This window comes from Jaminaea rosea (assembly GCF_003144245.1).
Source record: "Jaminaea rosea strain MCA 5214 unplaced genomic scaffold BDZ90scaffold_5, whole genome shotgun sequence".
NCBI classification, from domain to species: Eukaryota; Fungi; Basidiomycota; class Exobasidiomycetes; order Microstromatales; genus Jaminaea; species Jaminaea rosea.
Window position 1 is genome coordinate 708,590 of NW_020289979.1, and position 19,428 is coordinate 728,017.

The 19,428-nt window shown below is 59.3% G+C and overlaps 8 protein-coding genes across 8 annotated transcripts; 3 read left to right on the forward strand and 5 right to left on the reverse strand.

Annotated features, from left to right (window-relative positions):
* The first annotated feature begins 114 nt into the window (after positions 1-114).
* Positions 115-1,368, forward strand: BDZ90DRAFT_163504 (hypothetical protein). The gene has a single exon (XM_025503629.1). The coding sequence runs from the start codon at positions 180-182 to the stop codon at positions 1,338-1,340; it is 1,161 nt and encodes a 386-aa protein (XP_025362752.1). The 5' UTR covers positions 115-179; the 3' UTR covers positions 1,341-1,368.
* A 28-nt stretch (positions 1,369-1,396) lies between these two features.
* On the reverse strand, positions 1,397-3,504 carry BDZ90DRAFT_259965 (putative GUP1-Multimembrane-spanning protein essential for proton symport of glycerol; the record flags this gene model as incomplete). Its single annotated transcript, XM_025508211.1, has 2 exons — positions 1,397-2,135; positions 2,219-3,504. The coding sequence occupies 2 exons, from the start codon at positions 3,502-3,504 to the stop codon at positions 1,397-1,399; spliced, it is 2,025 nt and encodes a 674-aa protein (XP_025362753.1).
* A 123-nt stretch (positions 3,505-3,627) lies between these two features.
* On the reverse strand, positions 3,628-7,039 carry BDZ90DRAFT_231902 (hypothetical protein). The gene is made up of 4 exons (XM_025506047.1): positions 6,675-7,039; positions 5,763-6,584; positions 5,193-5,681; positions 3,628-5,115 (listed from the first exon to the last, which is right to left on the reverse strand). The coding sequence occupies exons 1-4, from the start codon at positions 6,988-6,990 to the stop codon at positions 3,812-3,814; spliced, it is 2,931 nt and encodes a 976-aa protein (XP_025362754.1). The 5' UTR covers positions 6,991-7,039; the 3' UTR covers positions 3,628-3,811.
* A 1,274-nt stretch (positions 7,040-8,313) lies between these two features.
* BDZ90DRAFT_206746 (hypothetical protein) lies at positions 8,314-12,372 on the forward strand (the record flags this gene model as incomplete). Its single annotated transcript, XM_025503969.1, has 3 exons — positions 8,314-9,123; positions 9,187-10,993; positions 11,069-12,372. Coding segments are annotated over 3 exons (3,921 nt in total), but the record flags the coding sequence as incomplete, so codon positions are not given.
* A 731-nt stretch (positions 12,373-13,103) lies between these two features.
* On the reverse strand, positions 13,104-13,854 carry BDZ90DRAFT_246054 (putative APS1-AP-1 complex subunit; the record flags this gene model as incomplete). The annotated part of the gene is made up of 3 exons (XM_025507536.1): positions 13,104-13,247; positions 13,338-13,670; positions 13,765-13,854. 3 exons carry the CDS (start codon positions 13,852-13,854, stop codon positions 13,104-13,106), a joined length of 567 nt encoding a protein of 188 aa, XP_025362756.1.
* On the forward strand, positions 13,800-14,922 carry BDZ90DRAFT_251794 (hypothetical protein; the record flags this gene model as incomplete). The annotated part of the gene is made up of 3 exons (XM_025507740.1): positions 13,800-14,215; positions 14,308-14,589; positions 14,653-14,922. Exons 1-3 carry the CDS (start codon positions 13,952-13,954, stop codon positions 14,920-14,922), a joined length of 816 nt encoding a protein of 271 aa, XP_025362757.1. The 5' UTR covers positions 13,800-13,951.
* An 884-nt stretch (positions 14,923-15,806) lies between these two features.
* Positions 15,807-16,307, reverse strand: BDZ90DRAFT_259970 (hypothetical protein; the record flags this gene model as incomplete). Its single annotated transcript, XM_025508212.1, has 1 exon — positions 15,807-16,307. One exon carries the CDS (start codon positions 16,305-16,307, stop codon positions 15,807-15,809), a length of 501 nt encoding a protein of 166 aa, XP_025362758.1.
* Positions 16,308-16,354: 47 nt separating this feature from the next.
* Positions 16,355-18,687, reverse strand: BDZ90DRAFT_259971 (hypothetical protein; the record flags this gene model as incomplete). The annotated part of the gene is made up of 2 exons (XM_025508213.1): positions 16,355-18,068; positions 18,128-18,687. 2 exons carry the CDS (start codon positions 18,685-18,687, stop codon positions 16,355-16,357), a joined length of 2,274 nt encoding a protein of 757 aa, XP_025362759.1.
* Positions 18,688-19,428: the final 741 nt, after the last annotated feature.

Consider the following 19,428-nt stretch of genomic DNA (forward strand, 5'->3'; position numbering starts at 1 on the left):
GTCGAGCCACGCTCGACGCGGGAAACGCGACACGGAAACGAGGCGTCGGCGTTGAGGGTGGAGATTGACGGATAGGCACAAAGTTGAAGCAAAGGCACCTCAACTCAAGCTTCCCTCGACACCCACCCTATTTCGCACCTTCATCCTCTCACCCAATCCGCAATCTGCGGCATCTCGAGATGGTCCGTATTCACCTCAATCTTGCACCAGCATCGGTTGGTCCCTCATCGAGCAAGAGACGTCGGCTCAATGGCGCCGGCGTCGATCCCGACCAAGGCTCCTCTGCAGCCAGCAGCAGCGTGCCTCGTCCACTCCTCGCGCTCAGCCCCAATGGCGAGCTCGTACTGATAGAGCTACAGGGATCGCTCGAAATGGAGGACCAAGGTGGTGCGGAGGGAGAGTCATCGACAATCGGCGAACTCATCTGGGGAGAGGGCCGCGAGGACAAGCCCACGCTGGTGCTCTCTCACCATCGCCTCGAAGGGAAGCTGGCTACTCTGTCTAAGCCTTTGGCTGTCATCGAGAAGAGGAAAAGAGTGGACCAAGAGGAGGAAGACGTAGATAGAGAGGACGGAAGAGATGGGGGTGTAGGCGAGGCGCCCAAGAACAATGGTCATGGCGCTGCTGGAGATGCTGCATCTGGACCACTATCATCGTCCTCGACCACGATCCACGCAAGCAAAGAAGAGGAGGAGGCTCGAAGACTACCGACAGCAGCAGCAGACGACGATGAAGACGATGCGCTCCGCCTGTCGGCCTTGCTGGCGGACAGCGATGATGAAGACAATCGTGACGCGAGAATAAAGCGACAGCGTCATGCAGACCCCGTCTCACCGACTGCAGAACGCCGCGGCAAGCTGGGAGGTAAAACGTCCATCAGAAATGGTGAGCTGGGTCGTCCACCTGCGAGCAACAGAAGTGAGCCAGCTGTTCGCGCTGGAGCAGAACGACAAGGCGAAGAGCAAACGGCCATGCCACAGACGACCGACCCACGCTCTTCCCCTCCCTTGAGGTCGAGCAGCCCCGCACCAGTGCCAGCTCCTCTCCACCTCGGCAGCTCAATCGACTACAGCAGCCCTCCGGCCACGCCGCAGCGTGCGGCGCCCGAGCACCGAGCCAACGACGATGATGAGGACGAGGGCGACAGAACGATCACCGCTCCGCCAACAGCTTCAGTACCCAACGGCAACAAAGCTGCCGATCTGACCTCTCGGGCTCGCCGCACGCGCCAAACGGCGACGTACTACGACGTGGTCTGCATTATCCGTAAGAAGGTCCTCTTCAGCAAGCGGCCCGAGCCACTTGTACACGGCGTCGGCGACGGTGCAAGACTCTGCTAGACCAGACACTCCAGTGCTCATTGTCATCATTATCATTAGCATTCCTTCAAGCGCCGCTAGCACTTCCTCGCAATCCCCTTCCTCGCCTCCTCCTCCCTATACTCAAACATGACCTGTACGCCCACAAAGAGCGTCCCGCACGCCAACACCATAAAGCGCGCCCCCTGGGCAGTGGTGAAGAGCTGCTCGACGAGATACTTGGCCCCTTCCACTCCAATGGCAAAGCCTACCAGATTCGCGCCCATCATGAGCAGAACGTTGCCCACTCCACCGATAGCAGCAACGTGACGATACCATGGATGGTGGCCGTACGCCGAGGCTGGTATAAGTTTCTTGCAAAGCACCTCGGGCAAGATGAAGAGGGTGATCAGCCATCCCCACGTGAGGAGACGGAGGGAGAGGTCGTGCCACAAAGCGACGAAGGTGAAGACGAGCAACGTAGCCGCCAAAGTAGTCAAGGTCGAGCTATTCCGCCTACCTCCTCCTTGGCGGCTGCCGCTGCCCCACCCAGTCTGACAAGGTACATAGATGTATCTCACGACCCACAGATTGTAGCTGCGGTGCCAGCTACGCCAGAAGCCTAGTGTCGAATAGTTGTTGGCCATACAGCGTACCATGTTCTCCGGCGGATCGACACCGTCCGCTAGCGCCCAGAGGCGGAAGAAGCGCCAGGGCAGGAGGAGCTTGAGCCAGACGATGATGAGGTTCCAGAAGCCGATCATGCTTAGCTCTAGGGGTGATGCGCCTGACCACCCATGCGGAGTGTCCTTGATCGCGTTGACGTAAATGAAGTGGCTGCGTATGCGGAGGGCGAGGGAGGGATTGAGTGAGCGGGAACTTCGCCAGAGCTCTTGTTCTTCAGCTTTGCGCCCACTCACAGAATAAACTCCATAGTCAACATGCAAACCCCAAATCTGATTGCATACCTCACCACATTCGCGCGAGGCACCATGGCAGGCCTGCTAACCTGCGAGGCAAAATCATTGAAGCTCATGATGGGCCCGGCGATGAAGAGGGGCGGGTAGAGGATGTGCGCAAGGTACAGGGGGAGGGAGGCATACTCTGCTGCAGGGCGGGGAGTGGAGGAGCGAAGACGATTGTCTGTTTGGCCAGGTTGCTCGGCTGTGCTGAGAGAGGAGGAGGAGGACGAGGAGGAGGAGGGGGAGGAGGGGGAGGAGGGGGATAGAGCGGCCCAGTGTCGATCGAGGCCGTACGAGACGAGCCGCAGCATCGAAATGTTGAAGTTGATTTGCCATCGCGGCAGCAGACCCGTGTATGGTTGCTCGTCCAGCCACCCAGCCACTTGTTCTCCTAGCAGTCGTCCCCACGGAAAGCCATCATTCCAGTGCACCGCAGCCAGCATCGAGACGTTGAAGGTCCAGATGAGTAGAGGCGCAACGTATGCTCGCCCTGCTACCAGCCGGTAGAGTTGGTAATTCGCGATTAGGATGGTGAGAAGTTTCAGAGAGTTGACGCCGTGAAGAGCGAGTAGAAAAAGGGTTGTGAATCCTAGGAGGAAAGGCAGGCGATTCCGTCGCGGTGATGTAGCCGCAGCCCCGCCAGAGGTTGACAAGGACCTGTACGCCCCTCTTCCTGCGCTTCCCCACTCCGGCAGTCGCGAAGCCACAGCTGACAGTGCCAGGTATAGTCCCATGATCCCCAACAACGCAGGCACATAGTCTCTGAAGCTCCTATACTGGAAGTCCGAGTCATCTCGCCATCTTCCCATCAGCCAGCCGGGCTTGAGATGCGTGGCGAATCTCGCATAATTCGGATTCGAAGGCTGGCTGAGCTGTATAGGCACCCACACCATTAGTGGAATGGCGATGGCGAACACAAGGTAGTAGAGGTAGAACTCTGGGGTGCGCCACCGAGAAGCAGGCGGTTGAGATGGCGGGGCAGAGGGCTTGGTCGAACCACTTGCGAGACCGGCTGCGGTGCCGTTTCTCGCCGCTGTTGATGCCAGGCGCTGCTTAGGCATAGGCGCAGCTACATCCACCGTCAGGCCTACGATGCCTCGCCTCCCGAGAATCTTGTGCCATATTGAGCTCGATGTGCCGCTGCCATTCGCTTCGTCATAGCCGTAGGTCGATGAGGAAGGCGGGTATGCAGTCGTGGGGACAGGCTCATCCGCAGCACCCTGATGCGACGAGGAGGTGGGCATGCGGATGACGTGCGTCGGTAGCATGTGCTAGCAAGCGCTGCCTGAGGAGGGTGGTGGGGTGTAGCGCAGGGTATCACGATGAGAAGGGAAGGACGGAAGGAAGGAAGGAGCCGGGAGTTGGACTGCATTGCAAATTGAAGCCGCCCTCGACCGCTCGCCGCCTGCGCTTGGGCCACTTGAAAAAGGCCGTGGCCCTCAATGAAGAGGCGGCAACAACGACTAGGAAAGTGATGGTATCGTCTGATTCCAAGACAAGTCGCAATCCTCTTGAAGTGCGATCGCAGTCATATCGTACACTGTCACGCCCTCAGAAGAACTTCCAACTCGACCCACCCTTGTCCTTTCCCCCACCTCTCGCATTCCCACCCCTCTCCTCGTAAATAGCCTGCAGCGCCTCCAATTTCCCCATCGCTTCACCAAGCTTCTCCTTCCTACTCTGCAGATCCAAATGCCGCCTCACGCCCGGATTTTCCCGTGCAAACTTGAGCAGATCCTCCCTCTGTAAGTCATAGACCAGGCGAGAGTCGATCTCCCTCGGGAATTGGTACAGGAACTCCGAGACGAGCTCAATGTTGATGAAGAGGACGGCGGTATAGGTGAGCTTGTCTGCAACGACGTTGAGGAAAGCCTCGGGGCAGAAGGCTTTGCTGTCGGGTGAGGTCTTGCAGCGTTTGGACTGGAGAGAGCGCATACGGGCTTGGAGGACGTCGGACCTGTTCTGCAGGAAGCGGGCTTCACGCGCTTTGATGAGGAGGGCCGAGTTGTAGTCTGGACGTAGCGGGTCGGACTGGTCGTCGTCCTGCTGCGGCTGCTCGGCTTGCTGTTCGCTGCCTCCTTCCCGGGCCTCGCGAACCGCCTTCAGCCTCGCGGCCGCTCTTCTTCGGTCTCGCTCCTCGAGCTCAGCGACGTACTCCATCGCTCCCTTGAGTCTTCGCCCGCCGATGGCCTTCTTCAGCCGGCTCAGAGCATCGTCGCACATCGCAAGCTCGCGTTCCACAAGGGCGACGGAGCGTCCCCTTCCCGCCTCCCACTCGCGAGGCTCGACTTCGACCTCATACTTGAAAGGCTTGACGCAATTCTCCACCTGGTCCGCTGTAAGACCGAAACGCTCACGGAGGATAGCAGAGCTGAATGCGAGAATCCGCTCCGCCGCCTCAGGGTGGTGATTGAAAGGCTCCGTCTGCGCCAAGTGCTCGATCTGCGTGCGAATCGCGTCCACCACGAGCTGCGTGCTCGCCCTTCCCACGCCGGACTTTGTGAGAGCAGAAGAGCTGGCGTCGAGTTTGTGCTGCCAGTACCTGTCGAGCGTCTCCGGCGTGATCTTTCTATCATCCGCCAGCTGCCCGAGCTCCTTGACCCGCGGGTCAGTCCAATACAGTTGAGCCAAGATATCCATGACCTTGTCGTCCAGCGCTTGCTTGAGTAGCTGCCTCACCTCGGGCTTGCCAAAGTGAGTCGCGAAGTCCTTGAAGCGTAGCTTGAGGGAGTCCATCGTTTCCGCTACGTAGGACTCGGCAGAGATGGCTCGATCGTTATATTGGACTTTGAACTGGTAGGAAGCCTCTTCCAGCTCCATGCGGACGGCGTTTGCGATTGTGTGCAGGGAGGAGCCTGGAGGCGTCGGGCGAGGGGATAGTGGTCAGCTACAGGGACGACAGCGCTACTGCTACTCGCTCACGCGTACTCACCCATGCTCTCTTCCAACACGCTCATCAATCTTCTCCTCAAGGTATCCGTCCCCGTCATTGGTTCCACCCCTGCATTCCTTCCCCTGGTCGGCGCCTTGAAATGCTCTCGGTTGGCACTGAAGAAGTCATTCTCCTGCTTGGTTACCGATGAGCCGATATTCCCTTCACCATGCGCATCATGCCCTCCAGATCTGAAGCGACTCAGCATGCCCGTCTTACAAACCACGCCCACATAACCGAGCGCCAATGGGTACTTGTTATTGCTGAGCAACCCACTGCCGATCTCGGGAGCGACAAGGTCCATCTTCGTGATAACGCCAATCGTGCGCAGACCAAGTGGGTCGACTTTACGACTTGCGCGTAGGGCGGGCGAGTTGGCCAGATCGACATCCGCGGCGCACACGGCCAGGATGATGTTTGGCTCTTGGATGTACTTTTCGCATAGCCCGCTGATCTTCTCGCGCAGCTGCTCGGGTTGATCCATGGAGCCTGGTGAGAGGGCATGACAATGTAGAAGGTCAAGTGATGAGCAATGACAACATGGCCTGGTCAGCGGGCCGCTCTACTCACTGATCTGCACGTAGCCCGGCAAGTCGATCATGGTCAAGTCTGGCACGTGTGGGCTGTGGATCCTAAGCTCGATGGGGGAGTCGCTCACACACTCTTCGGCAGGGACCGCCATGTTCAAATCGAAGAGCGTCTTCTGGATCTGTCCAAAGTCGGTGATTCTGCCCGTCCCCATTCCAGGGAACTCGCCGTACTCTACAGGTGTTTTGCCCCCATTGGCGGTCGACTTGGGCGTGTGGATCAAGGTGAGCTCGATGGGACGGCGGGTGACCATGTTGCTGCCCTTGGGAAGGAACTCGTGACCTACAATGGCCTCAAGAACCGAGGATTTGCCGCTGCTTTGTGAGCCGATGACGACGATGCTGGGGAGAGTGAGGGAGTCGCTCTCGTGGTCGACGGTCTTGAGGATATTGCGGACTTCGATGAGCTTGCGAGTGAGCATCATGAGCTCGCGGGTGCTGGATGGAAGTCCAGAAGGAATCGTCTCGTCGTCGTCTACCTCTTTGCCTTCGCCTTCAGCCGCAACGTTGCTGCCTCCAAAGATGCCCGCAGCGAGGGCGGCGGCGGCTGCATTGTTACCGCCACCACCTCCTCCGCCTTGGCTGCCACTATCGCCGTGCTCACTGTCGTGGGACGATGAGGAGGCTCGATCTTCTCCGGAGAAGAAGCCCTTGAACGATCGAAGGAAAGCCGAGTTCTGCATGTCCTCGTACGCCTGCGAGGAGGCAGACGCCATGCGGTCACGAGCGTTTCCCAGGCTGCCGGCGATGTCTGATGCCGCCTCAGAAGCAGACTCGAACGCGTCCCCAACGAAGGAGGTGAAGCCTGGCGACGAAGAGAAGTAGTGGTGGTGGTGGTGGTGGTGATCAGCTCGGTACAAGGGCCATATCCACCTTCGAGGCGCCCACAACTCACGATCTGCCGTACGATTGGCCATAGCCAGAGTGCCCGCTGCGGTGCCAAGTGCTGCGGTACCAGCGAATACAGGCAGACGCAATCCTCTCAAAGCTGCCCTGCCTAGGGTACTGAAGCTGAGTGCTCTGACGTGCATGCCTCTGAGCCCAACATTGGCATTGTTGGTCAGTCGGTGGTGATGGACGAGGTGCAATCGCGGTCTCGAAGCTGACATGAGAGTAGAGGCGCGAGGGATGGCTGCAGAGGGTGTCGGTGTGCGCAGAGGACTTGCAGTGGTTCTGCTGATACGCATCAGCCTGCCACTGAGGGCAGACATGATTGCGAAGTTGGATATGTGATGTTGGTGGTGATGGTGGATTGACGAGGCGAGAGATGCGTGGAGGCAGCCAAGGCGGGCATCAGAGGCGGCGGGCCAAAGTGTTGATCCACTCGCAGCCAAATCGATCAACTGAGCGAGCGAGCGGACGGACGGCGCGCCTCTGTGGTATGGATGGCCCATGCGGCAGCCCATTGACTGTGCCTGGCTGCCTGCCCGCCTTGTCTTTGCTCGCAATTGACCATCTCTTCAGCTCCTTGTGCTTCTTCCTTCTCACGACTACAAAGGGCCGACCATGCCATGTCCTCATCACCACCATCGTCGAGATCAATAGGCGACGATGAGAGTAGGAGGCACAAGCTGGCAGATATTCTAGGACACGAAGCGCAGCAGCCATCCTCTGGTGCAACCGGTGAAGCTCAGAAGTACCAAGACGGTCTCGCCGCCATCCTTGATCAGTCTCACGATGAAGCTGAGACCAATGGAAAGGCAAGACAAGACGACGATCGAGAAGATGAAGAGGCTTTCCTCTACCCAGGCGCAGACCATGCCGCCAACATCTTCGAGGGCGAAGCAGAGTCTGGTCCAAGCTCCCCTCGCAGCTATGGAGCACGAATGAGGTCCATTCTGGGCAGCAGCGAGGGCGACGACGATGATGACGCCAAGCGAAATCAGGGAGAGCATGGTGGCAAAGATGACAATGACGAAGACGATGACGATGAGGCATTCGTATACCCAGACGATGACAAAGAAGATGAAGAGACGGCATCAGCTCTGCCTGATCGCACAATCGATTCCATCCGCGACATGGCCACTTCGCAGCGTCCAGGCTTCAAATGGCGGCGAGGCTCCTCTGCAGCAGATCTCTCCATGTCAACTTCAACTACCATGACGGATATGGCAGGCGAAGGAAGAGGGCATTACCCTGCCAGACCGCCAGAGTACCCCACCCTCTCACGGCTGAGAGCCAAAGTCCCTGGAGTTGCTTCCCACTCTCGCTCATCGTCGTACACTCAGCGCTCCTCTCCCTTCGGTACAGTGGGCGGATTTCTCGGCATCGGGCCTAGTAGCAGCACATACGACGTCTCGCGCTCCTCCCTCACACATTCGCGAACGGCGTCCACGTCGAGCTCCGTTTTAGGAGGTGGGGGGCGACGCAGCAAGCTCTTTCCCTACGGCGCCAGCGATTTCACCAACGCTCCAGTGACTGGCTCAGATCTCAGTCAGACCTCTTCCTTCACCTCCCTGCCACCAGCCTCGGCCGCAGTCAACGGCGCCGCAGCACCAGACTCGATCTCGTCCTCCGTCACTCCACCTTTGGCAGACCGCGGCCTCTTCAAGTGGTCCGCCCTCCGGAAAGTAGCTGCCTTTTTCCAGGAAGGGCATCGCAGTAGCATCATTACAACTTCGTCCGGCCAATCTCTACCGCAAAGCATCGGAGCCCAAACAGTCCTCTCAGTCGCAGGCGGCCTAGTCGCAATAGGTACCACATCAGGGCACGTCCTCGTATTTGAGTTCTCACAAGATCTGAAGTGCATCCTAGGCGGAGCTGGCGCCGGGCAAGTCACAGCACTAGCCTTCTCTGCGGATCACACATTCCTCGCCATTGGTTATGAAAAGGGACATGCCTACCTCTACGATCTCGCCAAGCCTACTTCGCCCTCACGGACTGTCCTACCTGTGTCAAGGCAGGACGTCGCCTCAGGACGCAAGGAGGGACATCTAGAGAGCGCGAGGATCCTACATGTCGCCTTCGTCGGAGGAAGACATACGGCCGTCTTCACCGCTGATGATCAAGGGCTGGCCTTCTACCACTCGCTGGGCAAGATACTAGGCGTAGCGAGCAACGATACGTTGCGCATCCTCGGCCGATATCCAGACCCAACAGCACCACCTTCGAAGCGCTCCTCCTTACCCATCCTATCTCTTGCGGCCCTCCCCTTGGGCCCAATCGATCACCTCGCCGATGGCGTGCACTTTGTCGCCTTGGTCACGCCGCAGAAACTCGTCATTGTAGGCTTGAAGCCGAACGCAAGGACCTGGTATAGGAAATCGGCACCGCTTGCCACCGTGAAGGGGAATGAGGAGGGTCGCCGCAATGAAGCAGGAGCGTGCGCAGCTTGGTTCCCGGCTGTAAAGCCTGAAGAAGCCACGACAACGCAATCGCAGCGAATGGACGACTCTGGCCTCGAGGAGCCTACGCTCGCCTATTCTTTCAGCAGCCAACTAGCTATCCTGAAGCTGGTGACCAAAAGAACAAAGATAGAATCATCTTCTAATGGCAACGTCGTAACGAACGGAGCAGCCCCGACATATCGTACGGACCTGGAATTCGTTGAGCATCCCTTGGCGCCAGACGCTCTCGGCCCAGACCCACGGCCCATCGAAGCTTTGCAGTGGCTCAGCCACGAGCTCATACTCCTCGTCACTTCCACGGATCTAAGACTCGTCGACCTGCGTGTGGGTAGGGTCACCGAACGGGAGTCGCTCAACCCCACCCTATCGGGCCTCGTCCGCCACCCATGGCTCGCCAACTCGCCACGCCTGTCAACGTCGCTCGGTCCCTTCACAATCTCCAGCATGCGGGTCTTCCGCGGGAAGCCCTTTTTCCTCACCTCCTCTCAAGTGGTCGTTGGCCACCTGCTCAGCTGGGCAGACAGGCTCCTCTCCCTCGTCTCCGCCGGCGACTTCCTCAGCGCAATTGACCTCTGTCGGGCCTACTACCAGGGTTCCGTTCCCGGCTCACTGGTCGGGCTGCCCTCCGATCCTGCTGAGCTGCAGGCTGTAGTGGCGGGCAAGCTCAGAGAGCTGATGAGCGCATCAGCACGATACGCTTTCGCGCCGGAGCGCCTGACGGATGGGACGCACGTTACAGCTGACGGCCGTGGAGTCGATCGAACGGATCTCTTTCGTCAGCTTGCGCGAGCGTGCGCACAAGCCTGTCTCGCATTGGGCGATACGGACTTCTTGTTCGGGGAGCTATACAATTACTACAGCGAGAATGGGATCGACCCTCTCTTCGTTGGAGAGCTGGAGCCCTTTGTTCTTGATGGCCAATTGCGCATTTTGCCGATCCCGGTGAGCCAGAGGTTGATCGAGAGCTGTAAAGTCGCAGGGGATTATGGGCTGGCAGAGAGGCTGCTCTGGCATGTCGATCCAATGTGCTTGGATCTGGACCAGGCCCTCAGCCTGTGTGCCGAGCAAGGGTTGACAGATGCGATGATCTGGATCTATAATGAGGCAATGGACGACTGGGTTGGACCTGTGGTGGAGCTACTCGAGCCGCTCAAGAAAGTCGTCAAGCAGCGCAAGCGCGAGGCGGAGAACGACGAGGACGCCAGCTCCGTAATAGAAGGCGATGCTGAGGACCACAGCGCCGTCGTCACGGACGCATACAAGGTCTTCTCCTACCTATCCGTGGCCCTCTCCGGTCATTCGTTTCCCTCACAGGAGCCAATCACACCCGCAGAGCGAGGGGATAAGGCTAAGCAGTCCGTGTACGGCTTTGTCTTTTCCGGACACTGTGTGATCTGGCCCCCAGGCGCGGGTGGCCGCATCGTGCTCTCGGTCGATGAGGGCCAGGAGGAAATGACTTACCCCTACCTGAGGCTGCTCCTGGCCTTCGATGCGGAGGCAATGCTTGATGCGCTGGATGTCGCCTTCGAGGATGGATGGTTGGACGAGGAAGAAGAGATGAATGGCCACCAGAAGCCGGATCAGCTTGGAGCGAACGGCAACGGCTCTTCTCCACCCCGCATCACGCGCCAACGCATCATCGATGTCCTCCTCGAGGTCACTCAGGATACCACAGCCACCCGCGCCTCACCAAGCGAAACGGAACGCCTCTTCACCTCTATCTTCATTGCACGTAATGCCTCCCGGTATCCACAATTCGTTGGTCTCGCCTCGTCCGTCTTCGACGCCCTTCTGCGCTCTCTCTGCACCTTGGGCGACGAAGAGACGCGTGAGGACCGACAGCTAGCAGCTGAGGCGCTGCTCAGCTGTCCGAGCGCAACTCAGCGGCAAAGAGAGCGACGCGACTCTTCTCATTCGTCGACAAAGGCGACATCGATGTCAGCTGCTTCCCCTCTTGCGGCACTCAGCGAAGACGATCTCGTCATGCTGGAATCTGCAGGCTTCTGGCGCATACTCAAGTCGGCTTATCGCGAGGTGGGCAATTGGGGGCAGCTAGTCGCGCTTCTACTCCATGAGCAGCAAGAAGAAGATGACAGCTTGCTCGACGCGTCACCCTCTTCTGGTAGCGCCATTTTCTCGCAGCTCTCCGACGTACTCAGCCGGGCACAGCAGCAACAACGCAAGTCAGGCAAGACTGTCGCACGCAGCGATCTCGACACGATGATCGTCGACGCTACGCCACGCCTTGTCGGGTTGGATGCGAGGCTGACCGCCGAGATGGTGGATCGCTTCTTTCCTGATCGACACGGCGACGTGCTGGAGGTGTTGAGCGAAGACGATGGAATGCAGGAGGGTCGCGAAGATTTGGCGGCGAGGAGGCAACTGAGCTACCTGCGCTGCTTCCTTGATCAGGAAGGCGAGGAAGCAGCTACAAGGCCGCTCAACCCTGAACACCTGGATGTAGCGTGTCGCTCGACCTATGTACATCTGAAGACGCGACTCGAGCCCTCGGACTTACTTCGCGTGCTGCGTCGACACTCAGTTACGGCAGGCAACGCCTTCTTTGACTTGGAAACGGTCATCGAAGCCGGCCAAAGTAGCATGAATGGTGCAGCGTACGATGCTGTCCTCTGGAGCCTTGACCGACTCGGAAGGACGGAGAAGGCGTTCAGAGCGCTCGATGAATTCATGGCGCGGGCGGCGCTGCGGATGAAGAAGGTCAACGACGACGATGTGGAGGACGTGATTGACAGCTTGGCAAGGGCAACGAGGATGTCTGTGCAGATCTGTGATGCCCCTTCGCACAGCCGGACCACACAACAGGCTATGCCTGCTGAGGAGAGATGGTACCGATTGCTGCGCTCCATGGTGGCTCTCATCCACGACGTCGGCGGCGGAGGAGGCGACGCGAGTGACTCGTCGTCCGCGGCCCTGGAAGCATCACAACGCGTCGTCGAAGAGACCCTCGCGGCGATGGTCACCTCTCTCTCCTCTTCCTCTTCCTCCACCACCACGGAGGGGGACATCTCCCTACCCTCCCTCTTCCGCCGTCTCGTGTCCTCATCGGCGGAGAAGACAGACGGCAACTCTCCTCGCACCTTCGGCGAGGTCCGTATGGTCGTCAGCGCTATGATGTCCGCCTGCCGGCTTCGTGGTGAGCTCCTCGGCGTGGCGCAGAGACTATTGGGCAGGGAGGAGGCGGGTCAGTTCGTCCAGCTTGCAAGGCAGAGGAGGAGGGGCTGGAGGGGGCTGGCTGCGCCCGCGCCAGCAGAATCAGGGATGGACACCCAGGCGGAATCTACAAATGGAGTTCCTCGCCCGCGTCGTCCCACAGGCGACATCACGCCCACTGGTCGTCAATCCCCATCTGGTGCCCTTCCGCTTGGCACTCCGCTTCATCAGCACCCAGTGCATCGCCTGGCCTCACAGCCACCTACCCCTGGCGGGACGATGACTTCGCCGCTGGCCTCACGGCGTGGCACAATCGATCGCAAGGGGAAAGGACGGAGTCTGAGCTTTGGCCAGCAGGAGGGAGTGGAGGACTACTTTGGAACGACGGCCCACGGCTCGCAAGATGGTGGGCTAGAGCAGAGCTTCAGCACCGGGTCGCCGGTTAGACGGGGGCCGGAGATTGCCACACCGCCAAGGGGTACGACAGACGGTGTTGACGAAGTGTTCGACGGAAGTGGTGAGGACGCGCCGCAGAGGAGGGCCGTTCGCGTGAGGTTGGGGCCCACGCCGATGAGTGGGACAGCAATGGCAGGAGTAGTGCGGCGATAGAAGGGAGATAGCTTGGCGATCATACCGTATTAGTCTCGTCAATTTGCATGCTTTGTACCACGTGTCTGACTGCTGCAAGCTCGAATCGCATTGGCCCTTGCTCGTAGCCCGCATCGCCCTTCGTCTCCCCCTCGTATCAAGTACAAATACACGGCATTCCATCCTCTCTCTCTCCACACCTTCTGTCTCTCACCAATCTACCCACTCCTGCTGCCAATCCTCGCCAACCCATCCTCACTGTTCTCCTGATCTTCAATGGCGTCACTCTGGCTGACGACTCTCAGTACCGACTTCTTTGATGACTCTTGCATCTCGCCTGATATGATGAGTTCGTCGAGGATCTGCGAGTGCGCACGAGGCGTGGCGAGCGAGCGAGCGAGGTCAGCTCCTTCTCTCGACAGGTCAACGACTTCTTGAGCGCCAGTACCCACGCTATAAGCCTTTTGAAAATTGAAGATCAAGTCCAGCTCGCACACATTCCCAAAGTAGCGGTCCAACACCTCGACGTAACGATGAATGATCTCGAGCGTCGCAAGCTCATTGTCGTCTTGGTGGATTCCGGCCACGAAGAAGAGGGAAGCATATCGGCGATAGACTAGTTTGGAGTCTCTGAATTCGAGGAAGTTGGACATGCGAGTGCGTCGAGCTAGGACGAGTTGGGTGACATCCTTTACTATCTTTGCTTTGGCCTTTGGGTTGAGCGTTGTGAACCATTTGGCTAGGCGAACCTTGCCTTGCCGCGAGATGAGGAGGATCCAATTGATCTGTGTGTGCGAGCAAGTGAGTCAGAAGGATGTTAGCGGACGCGGAACTATGACGCAGAAAGGTAGCGCGGTGGTGACGCTGGCATATACTCACCCCCATCTTTGATCTCGAGTTCTTTGGAGTGAGATGAAGGGAGAAGGAGGCGCGACGGAGCAACCAGTCGGCTGTCCTGCGCACAGACATCGTCGCCGGCCTCCGCTCGACCAACTCGACAAAGCCACCGCCAGTCCGCCTCTGTCCGTCGTTACTTTCCACTCCATCTCTCTCCCCCCTCCGCGTCATGCCGCCTACATCAAGCTCCTCCTCCCTAGCTCCAGGTCAAATCTACTCTCAACCCGCTCTGACAGGTGCCGGTACCCATCAATCCACCATCCTCATAACGGCCCTCGATGCTCTCAAAGCGTGCAGGGTGCCTGTCCGATTTGAGGACTTTGCAATCACAAACGGCCTCACGGCTCTGCTAGATGACGAGAAACTCAAGGAGAGATTCAAGGCGCATCCTAGAGTCGTATGGAATGAGAGGCTGGATCTATGGAGCTACAAGGTGCATACAAGCGCCGCGCATAAGGCTGATGCGCTGGTGCGCAATGCTGACACCCCCTCCTCACGACCCTCGTCGCTAATGCGTGCACGCAGCCAGAGCACGATGTCCGCTCCCCTAATGATCTTCTCTCCCTCCTCCACAACAAGTACACCTCTTCAACAACGCGCTGTGCAGGCATGAAGCTCAGTGAGCTGCGCGAGTCCTACCCTCAAGCACGAGAAGCAATCGAAGCCTTCGCTGCTACCCGTCCCCGGTACAAGCGTGAGGTGCTAGTGCTGCGCGGCAAGGATGGGGCCATCAAGATGGTCTTTTCCAATGAGAGCAAAGGAGAGGAGATGAGAGGTCCAGATGATGGCGGGGACGAAGAGCTGCTCGTTGCCGACGGCGAGGGAGGGGAGACCGTACGACCCCCACCACCCCCTCCGGCGGGAGGAGAGTTTCGCTCTCTTTGGTCTAGCATTAAGGTGCCGGACTCGGCCGTCGATCTTGCTCGTCAGCTCGAGGCCGAGGGGATGACCAGCGCAAACCTCGTACAGTCGACGGTATCTGCCAACCCGTCAGGACCTGCAGCTGGTGGGCCAGGAGGCAGGAGGGGTGGTCGAGGCGGCAAGAGAGGAGGGGGTGGAAGTGGGAGGAGAGGAAAGGACTCCAATACGCATCTCAAGGGCGTCGTCGACCTAACCAAGGATTACGTCGGGGAGGAGTAGGCGAGTCAGGCGGGGAGGGAGGCAGGGTAGCGCAGCATTCACAACCAGCATCTGTACCATCATCACAATCTAGCGAGCACACTTGTCACCACCGCTGCAGCGTGCGCCATGCCATGCGACGCACACTCCTGCCTGCTTGCGGCCAAGACGAGGCGGCGTTGCCATGATGATGACGCAGCCGCCTGCTGGTTACCGACTCCGAGCGTCCGCATAATCAGTTGGTCGGCGGAGTCGTCCTTCCCTGTCTCGCTCCCTGTCTGCTTTGTGTCGGGTCTCCATCCGTCTGCTACGCCCAAACGAGCTGGTCGATGAAGCAGGTCAACAGCAGCCGACTCTCCAATCCCTCCTCGTGCCGATTCACAACCTTGATCCTGAACCGTCCACCGCTTCCCAATTCCCCTGTACACCGACTGTCATCCTCGTCGCTCTCAAAGTCTACGCCTTGCCCAACGCACAGCCACCGCAGCCAGCTCGTAGGCAGCTCTCCGTCCGTCTTCACCAGCTTTCGCTCGCCGAGACTTCTCAGCCTCGCAGCTCCATGCGACTCCCCTTCTCGCAGACGACTTGACTGGGAGCAGGTACGGTATACAGCAAGGGCACGAGGGGCGGTGAGCAGTACAGTAGCCCTCGTGTAGCCAGCAACACTCGATTCACGCCGTGCGACCACTCTCGTCTTTCTCATCTCGCTTCAATTCTTCCGATTCGGTCTATGTCTATGTCTATCTCTCTTTAACCCCTACAACCGCCCCCGAGCCGCTTTCCCATCTACCAATCTATTTCATTCTCTCTCGCTACCCCACATCAAGGTCTTCTCTCGCTCCCGCTACCCCTCTCTCCCTTCCCACTCCCCTCCTCCCCCAACCCAACTCTGGACGCCTGCCCACTCAGGACGACGCGGAGGCGGGCAGTGGGCCCACTCCTCCCGATACAACGTACCCCTCCTGAAGCTGGACGAGGCTAAGCTCTCGACCGGCGAAGTGAAGGGAGCGGCCCATGGCCGGCGCTGCGGGCTGGTGTGGGCGCGCGATGACGAGCTTGCCGTCAAGATCCATCTTACGCAGCGTCGTCGGGTCCAGCCTCTTGTAGTCCAGCAGCAGGTACGGCTGCAACTTCCCGATGGCTTGCCCAGAGAGGTAAAGCCCCAGCAGTGGCGTAGGGGCGCCGTCGGGCTTCTGGCCGTCGAAGGCCCTCACCTCGCCAGCCCGAATGCCAATGGACATGGCCATCTCCCTCGCGTCGGCGATGGCCTTGGCGTGCGCGGACGATTGGCTGATGAAGTAGCCATTGCCCTTGACGGTCCCGTCGCTGTCGATGAATCCAGCTAGAACAGCGGCGCGGACGTCCTCACTTGCAGCCTTGAAGATGTAAGATGTTCGGGAATCCATTGGCCTTGCCGTTGTCCCAGCCTCTTGTACCCAATCAGCATGAAGGGCTACAGCTTCTCCAAGGCTTGACCGGAGAAGTAGACGGCGAGGATGGGCGCGGGCGAGCCGTCGGGCTTGTACCCAATCTGCTCTTGAACTTCGCCGGCCCGGATCCCAAGGGAGCGCGCGATGTCCCTGGCGTCATGGATAGCCTTGGCGTGGGCGACGCTCTGGGTAAGGCGGTATCCGTTGCAATGGACCGACCCATCGCTGTCCAAGAAGCCGGCGAGAGCAGCGGCGCGGACGTCCTCGGCGGAATGCTTGTAAAGGTCTGGGAAGCCGTTGACCTTGCTGTTGTCCAAGATGCCCAGCGCGCCCAGTGCCGATCGCACGGGGTTCCAGCAGGCCGGGTCTCCACCATGTTGCGCTCTCGACGTGATCTTGCAGCGCCAGCAAGTCTTTGTCGAAAGAGGGCTTGTGGAGTCGATGTAGCGCACGTATAGCGCCGCTGCCCAGGGGGGGCGACTGGCGTTCAGCGAAGCAACGTAAGACTCCAGGAAGGCCATCGTCGCGTCCTCGACCGTCGTGATGGCGGTGCCGTTCGCATGCCCGTCCCCCATCCACAGGCCGAGGTAGTAGGGGTGAAGGGGCATGCTAGCCCAGCTCGACGCGCCTTCGAGGACCCAGTGCTTGACAATGCACATCTTGAGGAGCGACGCTCGCTTCTGCTGTGGGCCTTGTCCGTGCGGAGCGTTGGCCCAGGCAGAGGCGGTGATGATGTCGGCGTCTCGAGGTTTGACGATGTTCGAGGCGAGGAGATGGTCAGCAATGTCGCTTTCGGCGGCCGCAAGGAAATGTTGGGCGATGGTGGGGCTGTCGAGCTGGCGCTGAAGCAGTGCCGGGCCACCGCAGTCGCAGGCCTTCTCCTCCACCGTGCTGGCAATGCCCGCGGTGGCGACGGCACTGTAGTTGTTGTCCTGCCTCCATGGCTCGCTGGAGAGGGGCGGGTCTTCGTAGTCGTCGTCGTCGTCGTCGTCGTCGTCGTTTGCCGTGTTGTTGTCGGCACCTTCCTCAACCCAGTCCTCATCCCCGTCATCATCATCTGCGGGCCACTGGATTGGCGCCAGTGGGACGCCAAGCCAGTCGACGTCCTCATGCTGGAATGGAATGTCGTCCTGCTCGGTTGCGGGCTCGCATCGCGCGAACCACTTGAGCGTCGAAGGACGAGGCTGGACGATGTTGGGCGCAATGAGATGGCTGGCGATACCGCTCTTGGCCGCGGCGAGGAAGTGTTGCTCAGCTTGCGGGTTGACGAGCTTGCGCTCCACCTTTGCGATGCCACCGCAGGTGCACTCCTTCTCGTGCACTGTCGTGGCAATGTCCGCCGCGGCGACGGCACCGTGATTGGCGTCTTGCCTCCACGGCTCGCTAGACAGGGGAGGGTCCTGCACTTCGTCGTCATCGTCATCACTGCCCTCCCGCCAGTCCTCATCGTTGTCGTCGTCGTCGTCGGGCCAGGCTACAGTCGACGCCAACGGGACTCCGAGCCAGCCGGCGACAGTGTCATCTGCGCCCTCCAGGTCATCCTGCTGCATGCCATGGTCGCAACGTGCAAACCACTTCAGCGTCGAGGGACGGGAGGGCTCGATGGTCGGCTTCGTCTTGCCAGCCGCGTACAGATAAAGGACATTGTCGCCGCTGGTCACGTAGTGGCGGGTCTGGCCCCTAACGCGATCATACTCGAGGCGATAAGCATCGACGATGGGCACGATCGGGCCGGGGCTGACGGGGAGAAGGGTGTCGAGGTGATCGTAGAGGGAGTTCACCATCCTGGAGACCACTGACAGGCTTCGGCCCGTCGAACGTGCGGACGATCGTGTCGATTGCGAGCATTCTGTTCGAGTAGCGGTGTCAGCGGCGGAACCGTCTTGCCCGCCGCGTAGAGGTAAAGCACGTTTGATCCAGAGGTGATGTAACGACGGGTCTGGCCCCTGATGTGATTGTATTCGATATTGTAGGGCTCGATGATGGGGGTTGCGGGGCTTAGGGCGACCGGGACTAGGGCGCCGAGGTGATCGTACACCAGCTGGCCGTCCTGAAGGCTGGCGACCGACTTTGGCCCGTCGTATGTGGGGACGGTCGTCTCGAGGGCGAGCATTGTGTGGAGGAGCGGTTTCAGCGGCGAAACCGTCTTGCCCGCTGCGTAAAGGTACAGGACATTTTGGCCGCTGGTGACGTGATTGTATTCGATGCGATATGGGTTGACGATGGGGGTGGCGGGCCCCAGGCTGACCTGGACTAGGGCGTCGAGAACGTCGTACAGGAGTTGCCCTTGCTGGAGCGTGCCGACGGTCCTGAGGCCGTCGAAGGTGTGCACGATGGTGTCAAGACCGAGTGTCATGATGTGAGTGACTTGCGAAGGGAGGAGAGACAGGACGAGTGGGCAGTGAGGCAGGTGTGGTGCGGTGAGAAAGCACCAGAGAGCTGACTGCTGTTGAGGACTTGGGTGGCTTGGGCAGACGAGAGTGTTCGATCTGACGAGGTTTCCTAATGGCCCTGACGGGTCCTAGGCTGATCGGTAGGACGGCGTCGTAGTGGTCGTAGATGAGTTGCCCTTCATGGCGGCTTCTCATCGAATGAGGCACTAGCTGAGGAGCGTTGAAAGTGCGTCACGCCGCATTGCGCAATTGCATCACGGGCAAGGGTGAATCCTTTGGGACGCCTTAGGTGAGGTTGGCTACCCTACTGCTTACGGTACCCCGTTCCCATTCGAGTCGTCATTGTGGGAAGAAGAGTTTCTAGGAAGCTGTGGCGATCAAGCTGGGAGGGTGAAAGATCATGGTGAGCTGAGTCTGATGATCACAACGCGCGACGCGGTCACTACGAACGATGCTGAGTTGTTGCGCTGGCGGTGCGCTGAGTCGCGCCAAAGCAGGGTGGGGACATTGTTGATGAGGTGGAGGGGCAGGGATGGAGGGAAGGGAGGGAAGGTGTGGTGCGGAGAGAGGGAGGAGGAGGACAAGAGGTGGCTGTCGTCGAGCTCCTTGGATCGAGCAGCTCTACTGGATGTAGCGGACGCGATTAGGATGAGGTGATGAAGATGGAGATGATGTGGAAGAGAGGGAGAAAACCAATCAGCAGG

Bases quoted from the DNA above. Each gene is read 5' to 3' on its own strand.
- BDZ90DRAFT_231902 (XM_025506047.1), bottom strand. From the start codon at position 6,990: ATGTCTGCCCTCAGTGGCAGGCTGATGCGTATCAGCAGAACCACTGCA. The intron at 5,682-5,762 runs GTGAGTAGAGCG...CCCTCTCACCAG, and splicing joins GCCGGGCTACGTGCAGATCA to GCTCCATGGATCAACCCGAG. The intron at 5,116-5,192 runs GTGAGTACGCGT...CGACGCCTCCAG, and splicing joins CGTGTTGGAAGAGAGCATGG to GCTCCTCCCTGCACACAATC.
- BDZ90DRAFT_163504 (XM_025503629.1), top strand. From the start codon at position 180: ATGGTCCGTATTCACCTCAATCTTGCACCAGCATCGGTTGGTCCCTCA.